Source organism: Plectropomus leopardus, chromosome 7 (genome assembly GCF_026936395.1).
Source record: "Plectropomus leopardus strain MGB_pleo_1.0 chromosome 7, ASM2693639v1, whole genome shotgun sequence".
In the NCBI taxonomy this organism is placed as follows: domain Eukaryota; kingdom Metazoa; phylum Chordata; class Actinopteri; order Perciformes; family Serranidae; genus Plectropomus; species Plectropomus leopardus.
Window position 1 is genome coordinate 6,173,850 of NC_142182.1, and position 21,268 is coordinate 6,195,117.

The 21,268-nt window shown below is 37.8% G+C and overlaps 1 protein-coding gene across 2 annotated transcripts in view; it reads right to left on the reverse strand.

Moving 5' to 3' along the window:
• The window catches only part of hsf4 (heat shock transcription factor 4), a 31,293-nt gene that overhangs the window by 8,246 nt on the left and 1,779 nt on the right, over window positions 1-21,268 (reverse strand). Inside the window, exons 1-11 of one of the 2 annotated variants that reach the window (XM_088079731.1) lie at window positions 20,552-20,620; window positions 16,072-16,180; window positions 15,838-15,965; window positions 14,121-14,245; window positions 11,000-11,075; window positions 9,064-9,131; window positions 6,899-6,998; window positions 5,203-5,321; window positions 3,653-3,883; window positions 3,362-3,479; window positions 1,378-1,443 (exon numbers count right to left, since the gene is read on the reverse strand). In XM_088079731.1, the coding sequence (XP_087935857.1) occupies window positions 1,378-1,443; window positions 3,362-3,479; window positions 3,653-3,883; window positions 5,203-5,321; window positions 6,899-6,998; window positions 9,064-9,131; window positions 11,000-11,075; window positions 14,121-14,245; window positions 15,838-15,965; window positions 16,072-16,102 (1,062 nt within the window). In that variant the 5' untranslated portion in view covers window positions 16,103-16,180; window positions 20,552-20,620. Of the gene's footprint in view, window positions 1-1,377; window positions 1,444-3,361; window positions 3,480-3,652; window positions 3,884-5,202; window positions 5,322-6,898; window positions 6,999-9,063; window positions 9,132-10,999; window positions 11,076-14,120; window positions 14,246-15,837; window positions 15,966-16,071; window positions 16,181-20,551; window positions 20,621-21,268 lie in introns of those variants that run through there. The other variant, XM_042495367.2, reaches the window with a different exon arrangement.

Below are 21,268 nucleotides of genomic sequence, written 5' to 3' on the forward strand. Positions count from 1 at the left end.
TGTTGAATGTAACATTTAAAATGCAGATGCAAATCACTTTTTGGAGAGAAGCTGTACGAGATGAGGCTGTTTGTACACTACCTGTGACAGTTTCTGCTGGTGAGAGAGCTTTTCACAAGAGGAGCCTCATGAGAGACTATTTAAGCCCCACAATGTGTCAAAGCATACTGAACAGCCTCAACAACCTGTCTGTTCAATGCAAGGTGACGGAAAATCGAACCTTAATGACATTATTGATTACTCCACCAGTTAAGAGATTAAGCAGTGTGCAAACATTAACGAGGGGAGTGGAGGAGATCATTTTTAGCAGTGCTGCTCTTTATATTCTTCCTGATCCTGAAACTAAGAGACACATTTTACAATTCGATCCTCAATCTCTGCTTCATACTGCTTTGTAAGCTGCGTGCAGAATTACTATTCTAGTCGGCAGGAAACCTCCTGCTGGTGACACTATTCCAAACTTCTCTGGGGTTCATGGTGTTTACACCTTTGAAACCTGGATCAACATCAGTTTTCTGCTGCTGCAGAAAAACGGCTTTCACATGTTATTTGACTGAAACCCTGAAACCCGAGCAAATTGGTTAGATTTCATCCAAAAACACAAGGAGAAAAAAGCCAAATGTATGACCAAATATACCACAAATTGCAATAAACTAGTTAATTATTTTTATTCACAGAACTTTTTAAGTACAGTTTCATGTTTTTTTTTGTTTTTTTTTACTTTTATTTTACCTTTTTGGTGTGTGTGTGTGTGTGTCTTTTATTTATTTCTTTTTCTTTTTACCAATTTCTTGCAAGTATTGTTAAGTTGCTCATTCATTTCTCCCCATATTTTAGAAATAAAACCAATTTGCTCAAGTTTCAAAAGGGTTAAACACATTGTGTCTTGCAAATAGTGGATCCAACAGGCCTCTTTGTTGATGGCCTGATGCTGTGTTCAGACCGACATTAACATTGCATCAAAACATGCAGCACCCTCATCCATTTCAATAAGGACGTTGTTTTGGTGCAGCAGGTGTCCCGATGCAGAGGGCTCTAACAAAACACTGCAGGGCTGTCCAGCAAGGTGCAAATAGGTGCAAGAACACACTCCTAATAAATTACTTTGTAAGGTTCAAGTTTCATTTCTGTTTATTTCACTAGTGTCAAAACTGAGGATAAACTGACTTGTGACAACTTGAATTAATTCTAATATTGAAAACCCTGTGCAGAATTTGCTCATCCTTTAAACTCATTGATGATAACAAAGTAGTGAAGCAGAGAAGCTGGTATCACGTCGCATGACTGAAGGAGCAAGCGGCTAATCTTGAATAGAAAAATCATCTTCCTCCAAGCTCTGCCCATGTGTTACGCAGCTCTCACACTGTTATGACTTACTGATTTGAGGTTGGACTCCATCTCTGTGAAGTTCCACTCAGTCAGAGGCAGGCTTAAACTGAAGGGCTACAGAGAGAGAGATAAACAAGGGTGAGAAAAACAGCTATTCATGTAGGTCAGTATGAAGGAAAAGTTGAAGTCATTGGCCACTGTGTGCTACCACTACCGAACTGAAATTTCAAATACTGGACATTTCTGAATATATTTAAGGTTAAAGGGATAGTTTGATCAAAAATAAAAAATTCATTCATTATCTACTCACCCTCATTCAGATGGAAAGTCGAGTGAAGTGTTATAGTCCACAAAACACTGCCAGAAGTTAACAGGGAAAAGGCATCACACTCATCTCCCAAACATGAGGCAAATAATGTCCTGGATTCAAATGTTTAAAAAGTTCATAATAAAAACACAAAATGTCTACATACTGCTCGTCCGAAGTAATCCAAGTGTCCTGAAGCCCCAGCGTGCCAAGTTGTTTTGAAAAAACCTCATGCGGTCATGTTTTTAGCCTTGTTGTGGCCCGTAGCTCCTAGCGTGGGAGCCACATTCGTGTATGTGCTCTTATGCAAGACCAATGAGAGCTCACAGAAGCCTCCCCCTCACACAGAGAGACTTCTGGAGTTGGCAGCAAGCAACGAGTCCCTTTGTCAGATTTACTAAAAAAAAACTAAATTTTTGGTGTGTTTTCTGTTGCCCAACTGTTGCAGCCTCTTTCAAAAGCGTTAATTTATAAAACAATGGTTTGAATGTGTGTTTTTCCTTGAAGCATCTGTCTGTGAGAAAAACACAGCCAAAAAATTTCAAAAACACGTACATGAGCGTACATACGTGACCGCGGCTCCCACACTAGGAGCTTTTGTGGTTTTATTATGCTTTTTTTTTAAACATTTGAATCCTGGTCGCTATTTCCTTCAGGCGACAACTGCAACACCTTTACCGCGTGAAACTCCGGCAGCATTTTGTGGACTGTAAAACTTCACCCAACTTACCATCAGCATAAGGGAGATAATGACTACATTTTATTTTTGGGTGAACTATCTCTTTAAAGGAATGCTTTAACCACTAAATGACCCTTTGTATATCGATTACTCATTCAGTGTTATGCTGAATTTGTGAAGAAAACTTCATTCTTCTCTCAAACTCTTGGAAAATGAATAGTGCAAAACAGAGAAAATTCTTGAATTGAAGTCATAGGGGTCCACATTTAACAACGGCAAAACCATATTTAAACATGCGTTTACAAACTCTCACGCGCAAGTCTCATTTATCCAGTCATCCAGTCATCATGCTCTGTACTTCCCAAAAACATGCATCTTTGCTAAAACCTTAATATTCAAAACTGAACAGCAAGTGATTTCCTCCAGACTCTATTGACAAAAACAGCAATTTTTGGTCACTGAACACGAGAGCTTCTGGTCTGCGGCTGCTTCATTCAGTTGGTTTGTTGTGTGATTTTGGAGTTTTAAAAGGTTAGGTCATATTCACCAAAGTCAAACAATGACACAAACAAACGACCAATCCAGGCAGCCATAGACCAGCAGCTCCTGTGTTCAACGCAGTAAAATCACCGTTTTTGTTAATGGAGTCTGGCTTTGACGAGAACCCAGATGAGTTTCACTTTAGTTTAGTTTTAAATAGTAAGATTTTAGCAATAGTGCATGTGTTTGGGAAGTACTGAGTATATGACTGGGTAAATGAGACATGGATTATACTGCATGAGTTGTGTGAGAGTTTGTTAACAGATGTTTTGATGTAGTTTTTATTTTAAATTTGGAGCATCATGGCTTCAATTCATCAATATTTTTTTTTCCGTTTTTGGATTCTTCTTTCACTGTGGAAGCATGTGAGAAAAATAAAGTTTTCTCAAGGGATTCATCAAAACACGGGGTGAGTGATAGATATGCAGATTATCACGTAGGAGGCAAAGTATTCCTTTAAAGTTCTAAGTGCATTTCTGTAAGTGTGTTGCTGTAGATTCACTGACATCCATAACAGCGCTGGTCCCGGCTTCCACAGTATTCTGCTGATGGCTCCTGAGCAGCAGCTGCTGCAGCTCCTCCAGGCTCATATCCACATTCTCCACTGCATCTGAAACTTCCACTCTGCATCCACACACATACACAGAGACACACAAACGCACATTAATACATGATATATAAACACAGACACACAGGGTTGCTTGCTTACTACTTGCATCAGCTTTGTGCAAACACCTGTGTGTACATTGTATTCTCTTTGTCTCTGACTCCACCTGTGATGTTGTGTGAGCACCTACCTGTCCAGGGCTGGTCTCTTACTCCTTCTCTCCACCATTGAGGCCACAGAGCCCCTCCCCTCCAAAACAGACTGGACCATTGCAACAGGGAGGACAGGAGGTTCTGAGGAGCACACCTCACAGGAGGAGGTCAACGCAACAGCCTCTCCTCCGCCTACGCTGCCTCCTTTCCCTCCTCCTCTCACTCCTGGACTCACAGGCTCCTCTTTGATGAGCATCATGCACTTCTCCCTGTTGATGAAGTCAAAAACTGTGGGTCAAAAGCTAACTAGCAGTACCTCAGGGTAGATATGTTAACATTAAAACTAGGTCTGTTGTATTCACTTTGCCATGTTCTTTAGCTGTGATACTCAAGGGGCAAATATCGCCCCCAATCGAGTGCCAGGTGTCCCCTGACTATTTTCGAATTCAAAATAGAAATGAAGTGATTCACACTGGCAATTGTTTTTGTACTTGTAGTATAAATATGGTGTCAGAGTGCATAAAATAACATCAAAATGGACTTGTTTATTTAAAAAAGCGCCAGTGGCTGATCTCCCGTACCCCCTAACAGAAGTCCTAGCTAAACCCCTAATGTCCTAAAATCCTGGAAATGTTCTAAAATCCTAGATTTTTGCTAAAATCATAGAAATATCCTGGAACAATCTTAGAAACAAAGTAAAATCCTAGAATTGTCCTAAAATTTAAGATCAATAAGTGTGCTACAATCCTGGAAACGTCCTTAAATCCTAGAAATGTCCTACAACTCAAGAATTATCCTAAAATCCTAGAAATGTCCTAAAATCCTAGAAACATTTTAAAATCCACGAAATTTCCTAAAATCCAAAAAAGGTCCAAAAATCCTGGAAATGTCCTAAAATAGTAGAAATATCCTTAAATCTTAGAAACATGTATGGGGCTGCTACAACTGCCCCCTGGCCTCCTGTTATTTTGCAAAAGTGCCCCCCCCCCAAAAAAACAGTCTGAGTATACCTGTTCTATCACAACCTGTGATAAAAAAAAAACTGCACACTTTAGGTCATCGTAATTATTTAAACATAAGATATTTGCACTGTAACTATACTTCTGAAAAACTGTACAATCCCTCCACTGTACCTTTTGTACATACATTTTGTGTCCTTTATATTCTATTTTGTCATTTTTATATATTTTAATTGCTTCTATATTTTTTATCTTATGTTCCATTCTATGCAAATCCACTATTTTTATTCTCTCCTTTATGTTAATTGTTTTGCACCAAAACACCAAGTCACATTCCTTGTATATGTAAATGTACTTGGCAATAAAGCCTGATTCTGATTCTGATCATTCTGATGAATCGACAGCAACTACCTCATCATACCCTCATATACACTTTCTCAAGACAGACAGCACGTTTTGAGACAGCTGTTTCATACTACACGTTGCATTTGAATGGTTTTAAGATCTAGTGCCCATAATCTCTTGCACAGTGTGTGTGTGAAAATGGTTATTAGCTGCTGCAATACACGTGGAGCTGGTTGTAGTTACTTATATAAGGGGAGATAATAGCATTATATTGCATCACTCACCTGGTCTCATCAGTCTGCATCTGCAGGGCCATACTGGCCTGAGACATGTCAGTAACATCTGAAATAATTGGTCCTCCTGTCAGCCCACTAGTAGAGCAAGAAGCGGTATCACTGGATGGCTGAGGAGGAAGAGGAGATAACGATGATGTATGTTGGCTCTTGGCTGTCTTCCTCTCTGGTAAAAACACTATTTTGCTAACAGTTCCTTCTTTGGACTCAATGTGTTGCACATTTACAAAAACATTGTTGGGAACAATTAAACAAATAACGACAAAAATGGCACAAAATGGATGAAATAAAGGCATTGCAACCTTTCTATCTGTTCAGCCTCAAATTCACTGCCAGTTACTGCTTTGTGCCTCCGCAGTGCATTGTGTTTCCCTTGTGTGATTATTAGTGACTCCCAGTGAATCTATGTAAAGTCACTTCACTCCTGTAACAATGAACACTCATGCAGCACATCTATAGACCTCCAAAACTGTCACTGAGCGCTGCTTCCCTCTAGTGGTTATATAACCTAACAGCTAGACTGATGGCAGCAGGTTAAAGAAGAATTATGCCCAGATATTAATGTGATGTAGGGGTTATGCTATGTTTGGAGAAGATTAAAATTAATGTCTTGAACTGCTGAATGATATTTCTGATTCTGTATTAGAAACGGTGCATGGTAAATCAACTAAAAGGTGCATTTAATTTCCTAACATGGCACTTAGAAAGGCCATCCAATAACTTCAAAGTTGCTGTTTACTGTGTGTGACTGCCAGCACCATTGGAGCTGTATGAGGAAGGTCAGCAAGAACAATATCTAACTTATCAATATGCATCACTGAAAAAGGCTGCTGAGATCTAATAATAATTTTAAAGGAGATTCATTTTTGGTAGATTAATATGTATTTTCTGTGATAATAAAAGACCAAAATTAAAATAATTTTACCCGTTTTATACATGTCTACTGGATTTCAGAGCTTATGAAGCACAGTGGTACCCAATCATTTTCTAATTTACAAAAAAATGGATTCACACTGGGAATTGTTTTTGTACTTTTAGTATACTTAAGGTGCCAGAGTGCATAAAACAGCATCAAAATAGAGCTTGTTTTAAAAAAAAGTGACAATCAAACAAATCCTAGAAACATCCTAAAGTACTAGAAACGTACTGAAATCAGACAAACATCTTAAAAGCCTTGAAATGTCCTAAAATCCCTAAAATGTCCTATAATCTTAGAAATGTGCTAAGATCCTGGAAATGTCCTAAAATCCAACAAAAGTATTAAAGTCCTAGAAATAAATCCTAGGAACCAGCTAAAATACTAATAATGTCCTAAAACCCAAGCATTGTCCAAAAGTCCTAGAAAAGTTCCAAAATCTCAGAAACGTCTTAAAATCCAAGAAATGTCCCAAAATCCAAGAAATTTTCTAAAATCCTGAAAAGATCCCAGAAACATCCTAAAATCTGAGAATAGTCCTAAAATCCTAGAAACATCTTGAAATCTAAGAGATGTCCTATAATCCTGAAATCCAACAAACTTGCTTAAATCCTAGAAACATCCTAAAATCCGAGAAACATCCTAAAATTAATCATATGTCCCAAACTCATATGCTGCGACTGGCCCCTGGCCTCCTGTCACTTGAGTGGCCCCCAAGCAAAGTAAGCTGAGTATCCCTGCAACAGGTTCATCACTGTCATATTTTCTCACCGACTGGATGTAGAAGGGCTCATGCATGGGCTCTATTGGGTGACTATGGCTGAACTTGGATGCAGGAGGGCTGGGAGAACCATCGTCCAACATCAGGGGCCTGGAGGGAACATTAGTGTTTTATCAGACACACATCAGGAGTCATAACAACTGTACGCAGTCAATGACAGCGGGGCTTCATCATCAGAGAACTAATTAATTAATTGATGGAGGCTGATGCAGATGATAGTTTTATTGGGTAGACATCTGTTTAGTTTACTTTAGCAGTTTTTGAAGTTGCAGATTGGTACAAATGTTGGATTTTTTTGGTATTATAAATATGCAAGATACAATTAATGTAACTCACCACAATATCTGGATGATGTAATAGACAAGAATGTCAAGTGAATCCCATGCATTAGCTTATGTTCAGACTATATGCTATAATTTTATTATGTAGATATTTGCACCCTTAAGAACTACAGGTCCTCAGAGGCTTTTTTCTTTTTTAAACTGTGGCTACACAGTCTAACACTGTTTGGATATAGCATAAGATCATTTTTCTTTAACCAGAAATGGCTCAGAAATCACCAAACCAGACACCTTTAAAATTACCAATAATTTTAGTGTGCATAAGACCAGCAGATTTGCAAATCTAACGGAGCGAATTAAGGGTTTATTGCTGGATGTGACATTTTCTGAGCTTTCACAAAAATCCTGACTGTATCTGTATCACTAACACATTCCACTGTCACATGAATTCAAATGACGAAAGATTATCAAGATTATCAACTCTTTGTGGTAACTGAACTATCCTGAATAATTTTCTGTCATACTCTAGGTCTATTATCAAAGCTAACTATGCTAAGCTAACTAATTTTTTTAAATAATAAATTCCTCTGAATAACAAGTACTTAATTAGTTTAGTTAATTAGTTTGAATCATAGACTTAATATAAAGATGGATGATGCGACAGCTCCCCCAAAGTGAAGCCAAAACATCTCCATCGCCCCCTGGTGGCTGACTGCAGTACAGGCCATAAAGCCCGCCCCTCTTTCTTAATGAACAGGACGTAGACCAAACTAAAAATTTAAAGTGTACGTCAAATACATTTTTCCCAAAGACAGTTTTTGTTATTTAAGGTAGTTTTGTCACCCTGATGTTCGTTCAAATAATTGTTTTTCTTATAAGTTTGAGTTATCTAATTCGACAAAAAAGGGGATTTTCCGCAATGATTGACAGCTGTGTATGCCAGTCTGTGTGCTTGCGTTCAATGGCGTTTCTTGTGATTGGTCGGACAGGTGTTTTGGCAGAGATCGCTACTGTGCAGAATCTGGCAATTATTGACACCAGCAGCTCAAGACGACAGCAGCCATATCCTGGATATTTGGCCTCACTTAAGGATAGCGGGGGTAAATAGTGATGCGTCGTTCATCTTTATATACAGTCTATAGTCTGAACACCAATATTTGGCCATGCATGGCTCTATGAATGGTAAAATACCTGCAAAACAAGTGGCATTCCCATTAGCTTCAACTGTACTTTGTGTTTACAGCTAATTAGCAAATGTTAGCACACTAAAATGCTAAACTATGATGGTAAATATGTCTTTAAGTCTTTGTTTTCCTGAGCACTTTTTGTCTTTTGAGATAGTTTATGTGGAGACGTGGCAGGAAATGAGAAGGGAGGGTGAAGGGATGAGTGAGTCATGAGAGTGGGCAGATGCTAAACACACATGGTGAACATTCAGAGAGTATGAAAGCCACATGACGGTCATTAAAACATGGAGGATAATTGCACCTTTGCCAGGTAGCACATTGACCCTGAAATATACGTTTCTATAGCACTTTTTTGTTGCAGCATGCCTTTCCTTTCTCATGTTGGCCTTGTTCACACTCAGCAGCAAAGCTGAGCCAGCGTTTTACACACACAGGCTGTAGCAAGGTCATGCACTCTGCTCTGCCTTCACTGTGTGTGAATGTGTGTGTTTGTGTGTGTGTGTCTGACTGACTGATTCAGCACTTGTCTCCATTCACAGCGCTTGTTGCGTTAGATTGTTCAGTTTGTCAGCTGAGCCAGCCCTTCCCTCTGCCCCACTGCGGCCCTGTTTGTCTCACTTTTGTTGATTGCTCCACTGTGTGTGTATATGTGTGTGTTTGTGTGTGCACGCGCATGCATGTACTCACAGCTTTCTCTTTAGTCCGACAGTGCTGGGTGTGTTGGACTGCATCTGGCTGAACAGAAACTGAATCAGCTGGCAATGAGAGAAAAAGCACAGCATGAATCAGCATCCTCCTCACACACACACGCACACACGCACACGCACACACACACACACACACACACACACACACACACACACACACACACACACACACACACACACACACAGACACACACACACACACACACACACACACACACACACACACACACACACATACTGATTATTTCCTTCTTGAAACATTAAAGCAGGAAAAGGAAAGTTGCATGACCCCATGGCCCACCTTGGGTCATATTAGTGTTCCTGTGATATGAAATGAGGGTCCGACACATATTAAACCTATAAATAAAACCCTGTTTTGTATGACTAAACACACCTGGAAACAATGCGAAATAGAAATTACTTTGATTAAGTAATACTACTTTATTACAATACTTAAGTATTTTTGGGAGTATTTGAGTTTACTTTAGTTTTTTACATTTCTGTCAACTTTAACTTTTATGCCATTACTAAATAAAATGTACACTTTTCTTCACTACATTTCTATGTATTGGAGAAAAAATATTTTTCTTCAGTTTTACACCACTTCACTGCAGTGTGTCAGCCCTGGGGCCAGATGCATTCAGGATGTGTATGCACAAAAAACATGCTTACGCCTAATTTTCCAAACATAAACTAGTTTTTATAAAGGAGGACTGTGCAGAGATAATGTGTGCACATCACACACTCTTCAGAGCAGGTGTACACGTAGGAGGAGATTAAATAACCAACTTCACTGATTATTTTCAGCAAGACACATTTATAAAGTTAATCTTAATTATTTATAAATGATCATTTTCAGCATCATTTTTATTGACATTCATGTCCCTGTTAGTGGTTGTTTCAGTTTATCATGTAGACCATTTTGTAGAGTCAGTTTCCACATGAGCCATATGAATGAATCTGATTTTCCGTCTGACATTTAATACTAATAATGATGATAATTGAGATTTCACAGAGACAGTGATTTGCAGAAATGTGATGAATTGCCCTTTGGGATAAATAAAGTTGTCTGAACTGAACTGAACTGAATTTGTGGCTAAAAATATTCACAGCCGTGTGTAGTGACAGCTGCTCTGACACTGTTAGAGAACCTCGCCAATGCAACACAGTCAGTGAAATTACACTTTCTTTTCTGTTTTTCCTAGGTGTAATAAATGGTGGAGGGTCAGACATGTCAAGATGCAAACAGAGGTTTAAGGGCATTTCTGCATCTATTTATGGTGAACTGTAGGTGTGGAAATGAGGCTCGTGCCCGTGCGTCCAGCGCCACAGTGACTGAGATTTATAAAACAGAATCAGGCGTACAAACAACTTAATAAACCTGATGAAAAGAATGCATATGCATTTCTGCCTCTGTGCTTATACACAGTTTTAGTCGTGAATCTACACACAGTTTTATGCATCTGGTCCCTGGAGGTCAAAGTTTTTCTTTAAATCCTTTTAGTTGTGAAGAAGACCTTGTTGTAAAGTGTAATGTAAGCTCTGTTTTTAAGAGTGTACAAGTTAGGAAGAAATAAACTTCATCTGAATTCTGACTGCTCGCTTTTTTATTACCAACATTTACTTTTACTTTAACTTTCAACACTTTATTACATTTAATTTAATAATCTGATACATAAATACAGTAAACATCAGATAACTTAAGACTTTTACTCAAGTAATACACTAATAAGTGACTTTAAATTCTACCAAATTCATACACCCTACATTACACTTATTGCACTAATCCCACTGCTTTTGACACAAAAATGACTTGTTTGTGGCAGAAACACACACACAGACAGACAGACACACACACACACACACACACACACAGAGAGAGAGAGAGAGAGAGAGACACAGACACACAAACTGACCTTGTTCATGACTTTCTGTTGCTGTGTGTGATTCTGTCTCAGTGACACCACCTCTCTCCAAAGCACTTCATTCTGCCTGCAAACAGGACGAGGAGCACGTTAGAGAGGAGATATAGAGCAAAAGTAGAAGCAAAGAAAACAAAATTATATATGTATATATTTTAAGTTTTTATTTAGTGTAAAAGATTTCATTTTCACCAGGATAAATAATTAATGTTATATAATTTTAATGCATGTGTATTTTAGTGTTGCCTATTTTATGATTTTTTTTTAATCTTGTAAAGTGTCTTTGAGTCTCTTGAAAAGCGCTCAATAAATAAAATATATTATTATCATCATCAGTGTTATTAATATCATTATTTTCAAATTTGAAGTCTCCGGCACCAACCAACACTGACTCATGTGACATCACTTGAGACAAGTCATCAGATCTCACTGGGACATTTTTAATGCAGTTATCACCGTCTAACCTGACAGTCACAAGTATGCCCTTCAGCCTCATGGAGCCTTACCACCACTGTTGGAAAGAGGAGATTCATAGCTTTCTGATGATATCAGTATTGCTTTTGTACTCCAAATATTATGTAAAATGTGTCACATTACATTATGACTGTCACCCTTCACAGTTTCTAGTCAGTGGCCACAAACATACATTAGCCCATTGGCCTTCAAAACTGGGAGGGCATGCTGTACTCTCCCAGGATTAAAAAATACACAGAAAAGCTGGGAGACACTTTTATGTTGTAGCCAGCAGAAAACAAGAACACAAGCATACCCCAAAACACAGTGCAGAAACATAAGAAAATATTGTTAATGTCAGAAGAGCTGCGTTCTACTTGACAAACCAAAATATCACACAGTTTGCAATGGACTTCACACGAAGAAATTTACAACTGTGAAACTGTGCGTGGGATCTTACACTGAACACTGCAAAAGTGGCGATATTTGACATCTTTTGAATGAAAATGGGCTGCAAAACATGGGCCAATAGTTATTTTGCTTTTTCCGCAGTGTGACTGCCCCATAGCAGAAAAAGTACAGTATACAGAAAAAGTACACAAGTCTCCTCATGAAATATCTTATAGAGCTTTTGTAGGTACACATGGTCTCTCCCAAATGATTAATAGTTCTTAAATTTAATTTTTTAAAAAAAATAATAATAATAATAATAATTAAACTGTCTGTATTAATGTATGTTCTGTACCATAAAATGCTGTAAAGGAAAATAAAGAATTTCCTAAAGAAAAAAAGTACAGTGTACAAAAAGGAGTAGGCAGAAGTAAAACTTTTATTTCCCTATCCTTTTCTCTCTTTGTGTCTTTTAAGTGATATATCATTTCAGCAAATTTCCAAATGTATTTAAAACAATCATCCCCAGTTTATTTAACACCCAATAAAACAAATAAATAACTATCATCAGAGGCGCATGATGCTGTAAGAGCACTCCCGGGCTGGAATATTACGAGGGACAGGTTTGTGTTTTTCCAGGATGTGCAGTGCAGTCTAACCCTCTCAATGTCATGCAAAGTGGCCGGACTTTTAGCTTTGCAGCAGCTCAATGCATTTTTTTAAGGTTTTTTTTTTTTTTTTAATTAAATCATGTGTGCCCAAAACACTAAAGACAAAAGTCTTTGGTGTACTGTTTTGAGAGAGCATTGTCGTTGCCTACATGCATGGCCGAATATGTGCACACATCTGGTCATCCTTTCTAAGAATGCGATTATCAGTGAGCGTGTGTGTGTGTGTGTGTGTGTGTGTGTGTGTGTGTGTGTGTGTGTGTGTGTGTGTGTGTGTGTGTGTCAGTCAGGTGAGCAGGTGAACATTCTCTCCTCGGATTAGCAAACAATACTGAGCACAAAGCAGCTCCACCACACAATAGACACACAGCAGCTATTTTCAGCAACAATAGCCTCTAGAGAAAAAGTCAGTTCATCCACTGGGTGATTTGTCCCAACTTAACAAGAGGAATAACACACTCTTCTCCCAAAATCCTTTTTAAAAAGGAGAGAAAAAAAAACTATCAAGCATTGTAACTGTATTTTAGTTACAAAGTCTCAAAGTCCAAATCTAAGCCATTACACCCAAACAATTTTCGCGGGTCTTTACCCTCACAAGCCTGCAGTCATAGTCATCGCTCGGTGGACAAATTAGTCAAATCAAATTCGTTTTTGAGATTTCTATGTAAAATATTTTGTGCCAACTACACCGTGTTATTAATAGTCAAGTGTCAAATTGACCTGACACAAGAATTTGTATTTTCTTTTACATAACTTTTTACACCATATTCGCATTAAACTGAAAGGGGGCCCACATGGAAAACCGGTTGCAGGGGCTCTTTTGCCCCGAACCACAACCGCTAACCATATCACTGCGCAGCAGGAAGCGTGCCTGCAACTCACACCAAAACAATCTAGATTAATGAAAAGCATGACAGGTAAGAGGCAAAGTATGTACTTTTGATTTTTGGGTGACCTGTCCCTTTAAGTAAAAGCCCACTATACATCAATGATACTCAACATATGGCCCTAACAGGTCCGGTAGGGTGTTGGGTGGCCCCCTGATCATTTTCTAACTCACAATAAAAATAAAGCGATTCACAGTGGGAATCGTTTTTCTACCAAGGTGCCAGAGTGTATACGACAACATCGAAATAGAGCGTATTTATCAAAAAAGTGCCAGAAGACGATCTCCCACACTCCCAACACAGGTCCTAGTTAAGCCCCTAATGTCCTAAAATCCTTAAATCCTAGAAATGTCCTGAAATCCCCAAAATGTCCTAAGACCCTAGAAATGTCCTAAAATCCCAGAAATGTCCCCAAATCCTAGGAATGTCCTCAAAACCTACACATGTCCTAAAATCCTAGAACATGTATGGGTCTGCTGTGGCCCCCAAGCACAGCAAGTTGAGTATCCCTGCTCTACATAGTGAATTTAATTGTTTACTAAGACAACTGAGAAATCTCTTGACAAGTCTACAATTAACCACATAATATACAACAAACAGACAAAAAATGATTTTTTGGGGGTCCTTAAGGATCTGGGGCCCAAGGGCAGATTCTCTCTGCCTGGAGTTCTTGGGGCTTGTGGGGTCTTTGTAGGTACACAAAACCTTTATACTCACTGTTTCATGTCCTGCATCTGACACTCCATGTTGTCCTGTTGTGTTCTGAGGAGCTGGACTTCATACAGCAGTTTACTGAGGTCCTCCTGACGAACTTTGGTCTCCTCACTCTTCACTATGGACACCTAAGCACACAGTAGAGCCTGAATTGGTGACTTTCATTTACAGCACATACAGCCACACATTGCCTCTGCTGTATTTGTGAGTAGAGAAACTCAGTTTTTAGACTCTTATTAGCATTAGCAGCTCCGCTCCTGGGATCCACTTTGGTATCAGTAAACAGTTATTGTCCCAAGAGGACGAACCCTAATGACTTTGGTGATTCCCTGACTTTTGTGTCAGGTATAATTTGTGTTTAGTGCTAATTAGCTAATATCTGCACACAAAACTAAGATGGAAAACATGGTTAATATTTCATTAAATCCATATAGATTGCCAACGAGGGAACAAAAAGGGACAGCTAAAGACAGAGCGGTCTGCCTGCACAGAGTCAGTGGTGAGCCGCTACCCTGTATGTCTTATGCTTGCTTGGTACTCTCTTATACTGTATTTCCTGTCCGACATTCCACTTTTACAGATCGTGCTTCTGTCTTTCATTAGATGATGCATTTCTTCTGACTGCAATGCAATACACGATGATGATTTAAATTTAACTAGAAAGTAATTCCTGCTGGGTTTAATTATCTACTCAATGCAGCTTTCACGTCTCCAAATAAGGAGGTTGTACAGAAGTGTGTAAAGACAAAAAAAGTCACACATTCACATCTATTAAATTGGAAACATCAGTGCCCTTAATGCCAGTGAGAATAGTTTTAGTTGCATAAACTGACCTATCCCTAAGCCCCGCCCTCAAACGCCATGAGCCAATCGCATCATGTGCAGATACACAATGCACTCGGACATCCTGCTTGTAGACCTCCATAGAAAGGCCTCTGAAATTTTCATTTTCCTGCGGTTTTATTTAAATTCAAGCAGTTACAACTTAAAAATTATCAAACAATGTGCATGGGGTAAATGCAACACTGATTTGATGTATCCTGAGACTTTCCAGAAATGTTGACCCCTTATGAGCCAACACGCAGCCTCAGGTCCTCAGGTGGAGGTCTTCATTCCAAAGTCGAGGCTCAGATCTAAAGGACACCATGTTTTTGCTATCAAGGCCCCGCGATTTTGGAATGACCTGCCTGATGAAAAAAGGCTCGCAGAATCAGTGACATCTTTTAAATCACCTCTTAAAAACTCACCTTTACAGACTTGCTTATACATGATTTCACTTTTATTTATGTTTTTTTTTTTTATTTTTATCTCTTTTAGTCTTTTTATCCATGCTTTATCCTTCTGATGTCCTGTTCTTACCATTTTTTCATAATTTATTTACTTGTTCATGCATCTCTTACTCATCTGCTTTTATCTTCTTATCTTTGTTTTATCCCCATTAATGTGATGTCGTCTTCTTATGTTATTATTTTAATTATCTTTTTTTGCATTTATTCTTATATTCTGTATAGTGTCTTTGGATGTGTCTTTGACACTGACAGCCGCCATTGTTAGTTTAGGCAGCGCACCGATTGTTTGTCCGAGTGAGTGAAGGGGGCGGGGGTTAGCGATAGGTCAATTCCATATTGAGACTTCTCCAAACCTAAAAATCAGCCTGTTTGCATTAGTTTAGTCTTTTCTTTGAGACACTGTGTATGTGTGCATTTTTGTGTGTCCATACCTTCCTCTTGATGTGCTCCAGCATGTGTTCGTGTCCCTGGAGGAAGTAGAGATGTTGGAACTCTGTGTCGTCTCTCTCAGGCTTCACCAGGCCGCTCTGCTCAATGTTCACCACCTTACGGAAACCGTCTAGACACAAACATGTAACAGCAAACACAAAGCATAAATACATGGCGTAATGGAGAGGAGAGGAGAGGAGAGGAGAGGAGAGGAGAGGAGAGGAGTGTGTACTCACACATGTTGAGCTGTCGAACAAAGCTCGCCATGTTATTGTGTTTGAAGTATTTTGGCAGAACTTCCTTGGCAAAGCGTCCCTGGTCAAACACATGGAAACTTGTCCCGGTCTGAAATAATGAATAGTCAGAAATGTGGTTAGTTTGCAACAGATTTTAATTACAAATATGAACAAGAAATTAACAATGCAGAACAAAATTACCTTGAGAGTTGGTTTGACCTGACAATGAATACTATACACTATAAAACATTAGATATCACACAGCTACCCATGTATACCTTTCAGGCACGTAAGCGAAGACATCCATACATATACGTACACATGCATCAATTCATCAACCTAAACATTACTCACATGGATACATACACACATTATTACACATATGTGCACATACATGTACACATAGGCGCAACAGTTAAACATCAAAGGAATCAGTGATGATTATCTCTTATATTTACTGCACTGGAAAATGGAAAAAAAAAATTAATAATTCTGCTGCGAAGCTGAACTCATCAGAAGTGGCTGAAATCAGCTTTTAACAGAAGTACACACCGTACTTCACTTCTAGAAAGTGAGACCTTTGAGGAACTCAAAATTAAACTTGCAAAAAAGTCTGACCCTGGAAAATGATTTTATCCTAATTTGTCCAGCCTCTTCAGCATTTTCCATCATGCTGAGCTTGATCATAAAAGCAGCAGAAATTATCTGATTAACCCTCTGAAACCTGGAGCAACATCACTTTATTTGTGCTACTTTCAGATGCCTTCTACAAGTATTTAAGTGTTTGAACCCTGAGCAAATTGGTGTGATTTCTTTCAAAAACACTGGTAAAGGCAAAGAGCAGGGTGATAAATACTCTTCAAATACAAGCAATTAGTAGATTTTATAATTATTTATAAAAAGCGTAGAAAGAAAATGTGGATAAAAGAAAAAACCTAGGGAAAAACTATATTTGTAATGACCATAATAACATATTTTAACTTTTTTTCAGATTATTTCCATTTTACACACACACACACACACACACACACACACACACACACACACACACACACATATATATTTGTTAACAGATTTTCAGGTATTTTTTTCCTGCATTATTCCATAATTTCTTGTCAATATTTGGATCATTTTATCTGTCATTGCTCATTGCCTTTTTCCCATGTTTTTGAGAGAAATTAAACCAATTTGCTTAATTTTCAAAGGGTTAAACTGATATATTATATTCACATCGACATATTAACCCAGTATTTCATGCATTTCATTTTGTTTAGGTGTCCTCGAGTGTTTTAAAGGAGCCTATACATTTAATTCTATTCTTTTTTTTTATTTTTAAATCATTTATTTGTATAATTCTTTTTGCTTTTCTTATCATTACTACAACTACTACTAATAGTAATAATAAATACCCCAAATATGTAGTAAGACTGATCTCAAAAGAAGATGAGAGTCATAATTTCAAAACTAATATTCATTTAAATATAAAAGGAAATGCTGAACGTTTGAACCCAAAGCGAAAAAGTTTGGCTTTAGAATACTTTTTCATGCAGATTACAGATTGTTCTACATGAATGACCATTTTATGGTCAATTGTACCCTTTTTGAAATATAAAGTCCACTTCCACAGCCATAACATCTGGTCATTAACACCAAGCGTACAGCTACAAAGTGCACAAACGTCACTGTTAATTTACAGGTATGAAAAGAAACATTTTTATCATTATGCCTTTAAAACTTGAATTTCACAGTGATAATGTTCAACATCAACACCTGCCACTCGATGGGTACCCCTGTGAAATAATGCTACCTTGATGATGAAATGGGCTTTGTGACGAGGTAATATGTTTTCCCCGGAGAGCAGGATCTATTCATCAGCAGCCAAATTCAGCTCAGTCAGCCAATCAAACAGACTCTCTCTCTCACTGGGAGTGATGAGTCATGCCCCCGCGCCCAACATTACAGTCTTATTTAGCAACTTCAGTAGCTCCGTTTTACTCTGAAAAGCAGAATAAAGCATTGCAAATGCATCACATCAGGGGAAACCCATTTGCACAACAGGTGGGAGCTTTATAACTTTTCAACACTTTGGATAGGACGTTGCTGTTATCTTGCATACGGTAGAATAATGCTCATTTACCTACTAATAGTCTGACAATACAACAGCTGATGCTGCAAACTCTATCTATAGATGTCATGGGACTGACGAGCATCTGTTTCTGTTTGTCTCCCTATGAAGAAGAACAGAGAAGCTGTCCTGTTCGCTGAATCACTGAAGCCTCGACTTTGTGTCACACATCTATCCTGCACAATTCACTTGCTTGGACAAACAGAGATAACCACGTGGAAACCCACAGGTTTCTGTTTTCATCTAGACAATGCTATCAGATTGCACTTAGAAAATAATATACATTTTTAAAACAATCATGCTATAATCAAGGTGTAATTTCTCACATAATTTTACATGTAGCTGCTCATCTTGGGTCAAAGGTCAAAAGTGAATTAACAACAGCAATATGTAAAAAAGTGTGGAAATCATAATGCACTAATTGAACAAAATATGCCTCACTTAAATGCACTTAAAAGTTTTAGTATCTGCACTCTCTTGAATATTATTAACTTATTACTTGTCCACTACATTTGAAAGAAAAATATTGTACTGTTGTTACTCGTTATATTTAGTTTAAAGTCAGCAGATTTTTTAATTTATTTTTTATAAATGCAAAAATCCATTAACTGTGATCACGAAGTTCAGCATGTTGTTTTTCGTAGTGGTGTTCCTGTACCTCCAACTCGCACTGCTCTGGTTGGGAAGCTCATTGGTAGAGACAGGTAGGAAGAGGTAATCCGCAGGCAGCTGTATTTGGTTATGTGGAGGTAGTAATAGTTTTGGCAGCAAAGTGAGATGAAGATTCCCCACTGTCTTACCCATAGCCATTCCTCAAGTCCATGTTTGTGGGATGAATAAGCTCTGTTTACCGTGTAAAATCTTCATCACAGCCTACAAGAATTTGCCATCCAACCTGAGAAATCATGTCATATTGTATTTCTTTGGGCATTTCTTTAGACTTTGCAGCATATACAACAATTCTCCATTTGTACAAACAAGTTGTTGCATTCAGTGGGTTGTTATAGTCATTAAGTCCTGTAAATATTAAGTTACAATATACAACAATAGGGGTGTATCAATACATCCACTGTATTGACACATCAATATAAATTCCTGCCATAATATTACACAGCAAACTGCAAGTCATCCTTCTAGACCTGTATTAATCCAAAATAATTTTTAAAGGCATAAATCGATTGGATCGATACTAAGAATTTGTGCGTTGTATTTAGCATGTCAAACGTTCAAATACAATCAAGATAAATATACATTTGATAGATAAGATCAAATACAAAAGCTGTTTGTCATTTAATTGTTGTGTCAACTTATTATGATAAAACAAATTTATTTCACACTGAATAGAGGCCTTACACTGAATGTTTCAGTGTATCATGTCTTTCAGTGTTTTACCTCCACTACCACTGCATAGAAATTGGCTTTTTTTTCTCCTTTATTTTTGCCCCCAAAAATTACTATGTTGATTTCAAGTCATTCAATCATATCACATCGCTCTTAGGGAGCCCATTTTGTTCTTGTATCGTATCGCCAACCATCCTATCGTTGTTAAAACGTCATCATTACACCCTTATACAACAATGTGTTGAGATTAACACAAAAAGTACTTTAAATACGTTTTTATTTTTTAAAGAGAGAACTCCAGTACTTTAAGTGAAGTAATAGAGTTGTGTACTTTTTTCACCACTGAGTATTTTGCTGAGATGACAACGTACCGGGAGCAGCTTTATCAACTTCCTTTTGTATCAGTGACTGATATTATATTGTCTTTATCACTATAATCACATAAAAATATAATAAGAGACAACTACACCTGCTGGCGGAGCTTTTCTTTTTCTCTCTAACATCTTAAACAAGCCATTTGTTAGCAAGCTAAACAGATCGTTAGCAGTCGGCGAGCTAGGCTAAACGGCTAGTTAGCATGCTAAACAAGCCGACTGTTAGCAAGCTAAGTCGGTATGGAGGCAGCAGTTTTATTAGCGATGCTAAACATAAATCCATTAGCCGAACGGCAGTTACTGCAGCTGGTTAGCATGCTAAACGAGCCGACTGTTAGCAAGCTAAGTCGGTATGGAGGCAGCAGTTTTATTAGCGATGCTAAACATAAATCCATTAGCCGAACGGCAGTTACTGCAGCTGGTTAGCATGCTAAACGAGTCAGCGGTTGGCAAGCTATGTAGCTACGGAAGTGAACGTTTTGTTAGCGAGCTAGTTAGCATGCTAATGCTAAATAAGCACAGCACACGAACAAGCCTTTATAAAAACCTTCCTGTTGGATCATTTAACTGCAGGATAAATAGGCCTATGTATGCTTTTATTTATTTAGTTTAAATTTTGATTAAGTTTATTATAACTTACCCATTAAGTTTGGTGTTTGCTGGACATGTAAGTAGGGTGTATGTATTATAGTAAAATCGGTATGTAGCCTATGTTTTTTTTTTTTGGTTGTTTTTTTTTGGTTTTTTTTTTTTTTTTTTTAGCAAAACTTTATTTATATAGCATATGTCATTCCAGTTGGAGGCGCACTTAGTGCGATGTGGGCCCACAATTTACACCCATAAAGCAAATCCGTCAACTGACAATAAATGCCAAACTGAATTCATTAAAACTAAAAATAGACAAAAATAATAAGAAGAAGAATAAACTAATAAAAGATACAAAGGCATGTGAGTAAGAACTAATTTAAAAAAAAAAAAGTTAAAGTAAAGTAAAATGATCATATTTAAAAGTTGACCATTAAAAAATGATAATACATAAAAATTAAAATAAACAAAATAACTAAAATAGATTAAAATAAACAAATAAACAAAAAATAAAATAATACAGTAAAAGTAAAAGCACAACTTAGTTAAAACCAATAAAAGGAATAAAATAAAATAAAATAGTTGAACTAGACTACTGCAATGAGCAGTGACCTATTCCAGATGACCTGAGGGGTTCGAGTTGGCTCATAGCTCACACGCATATCTAAGATATTGAGGTGCCTAACTGTGTAAAGCCCTAAAAACAAGCATACATTTTTAAAAAAAAACTATTCTAAAATTTACTGGAAACCAGTGTGGTGATCTCAACACA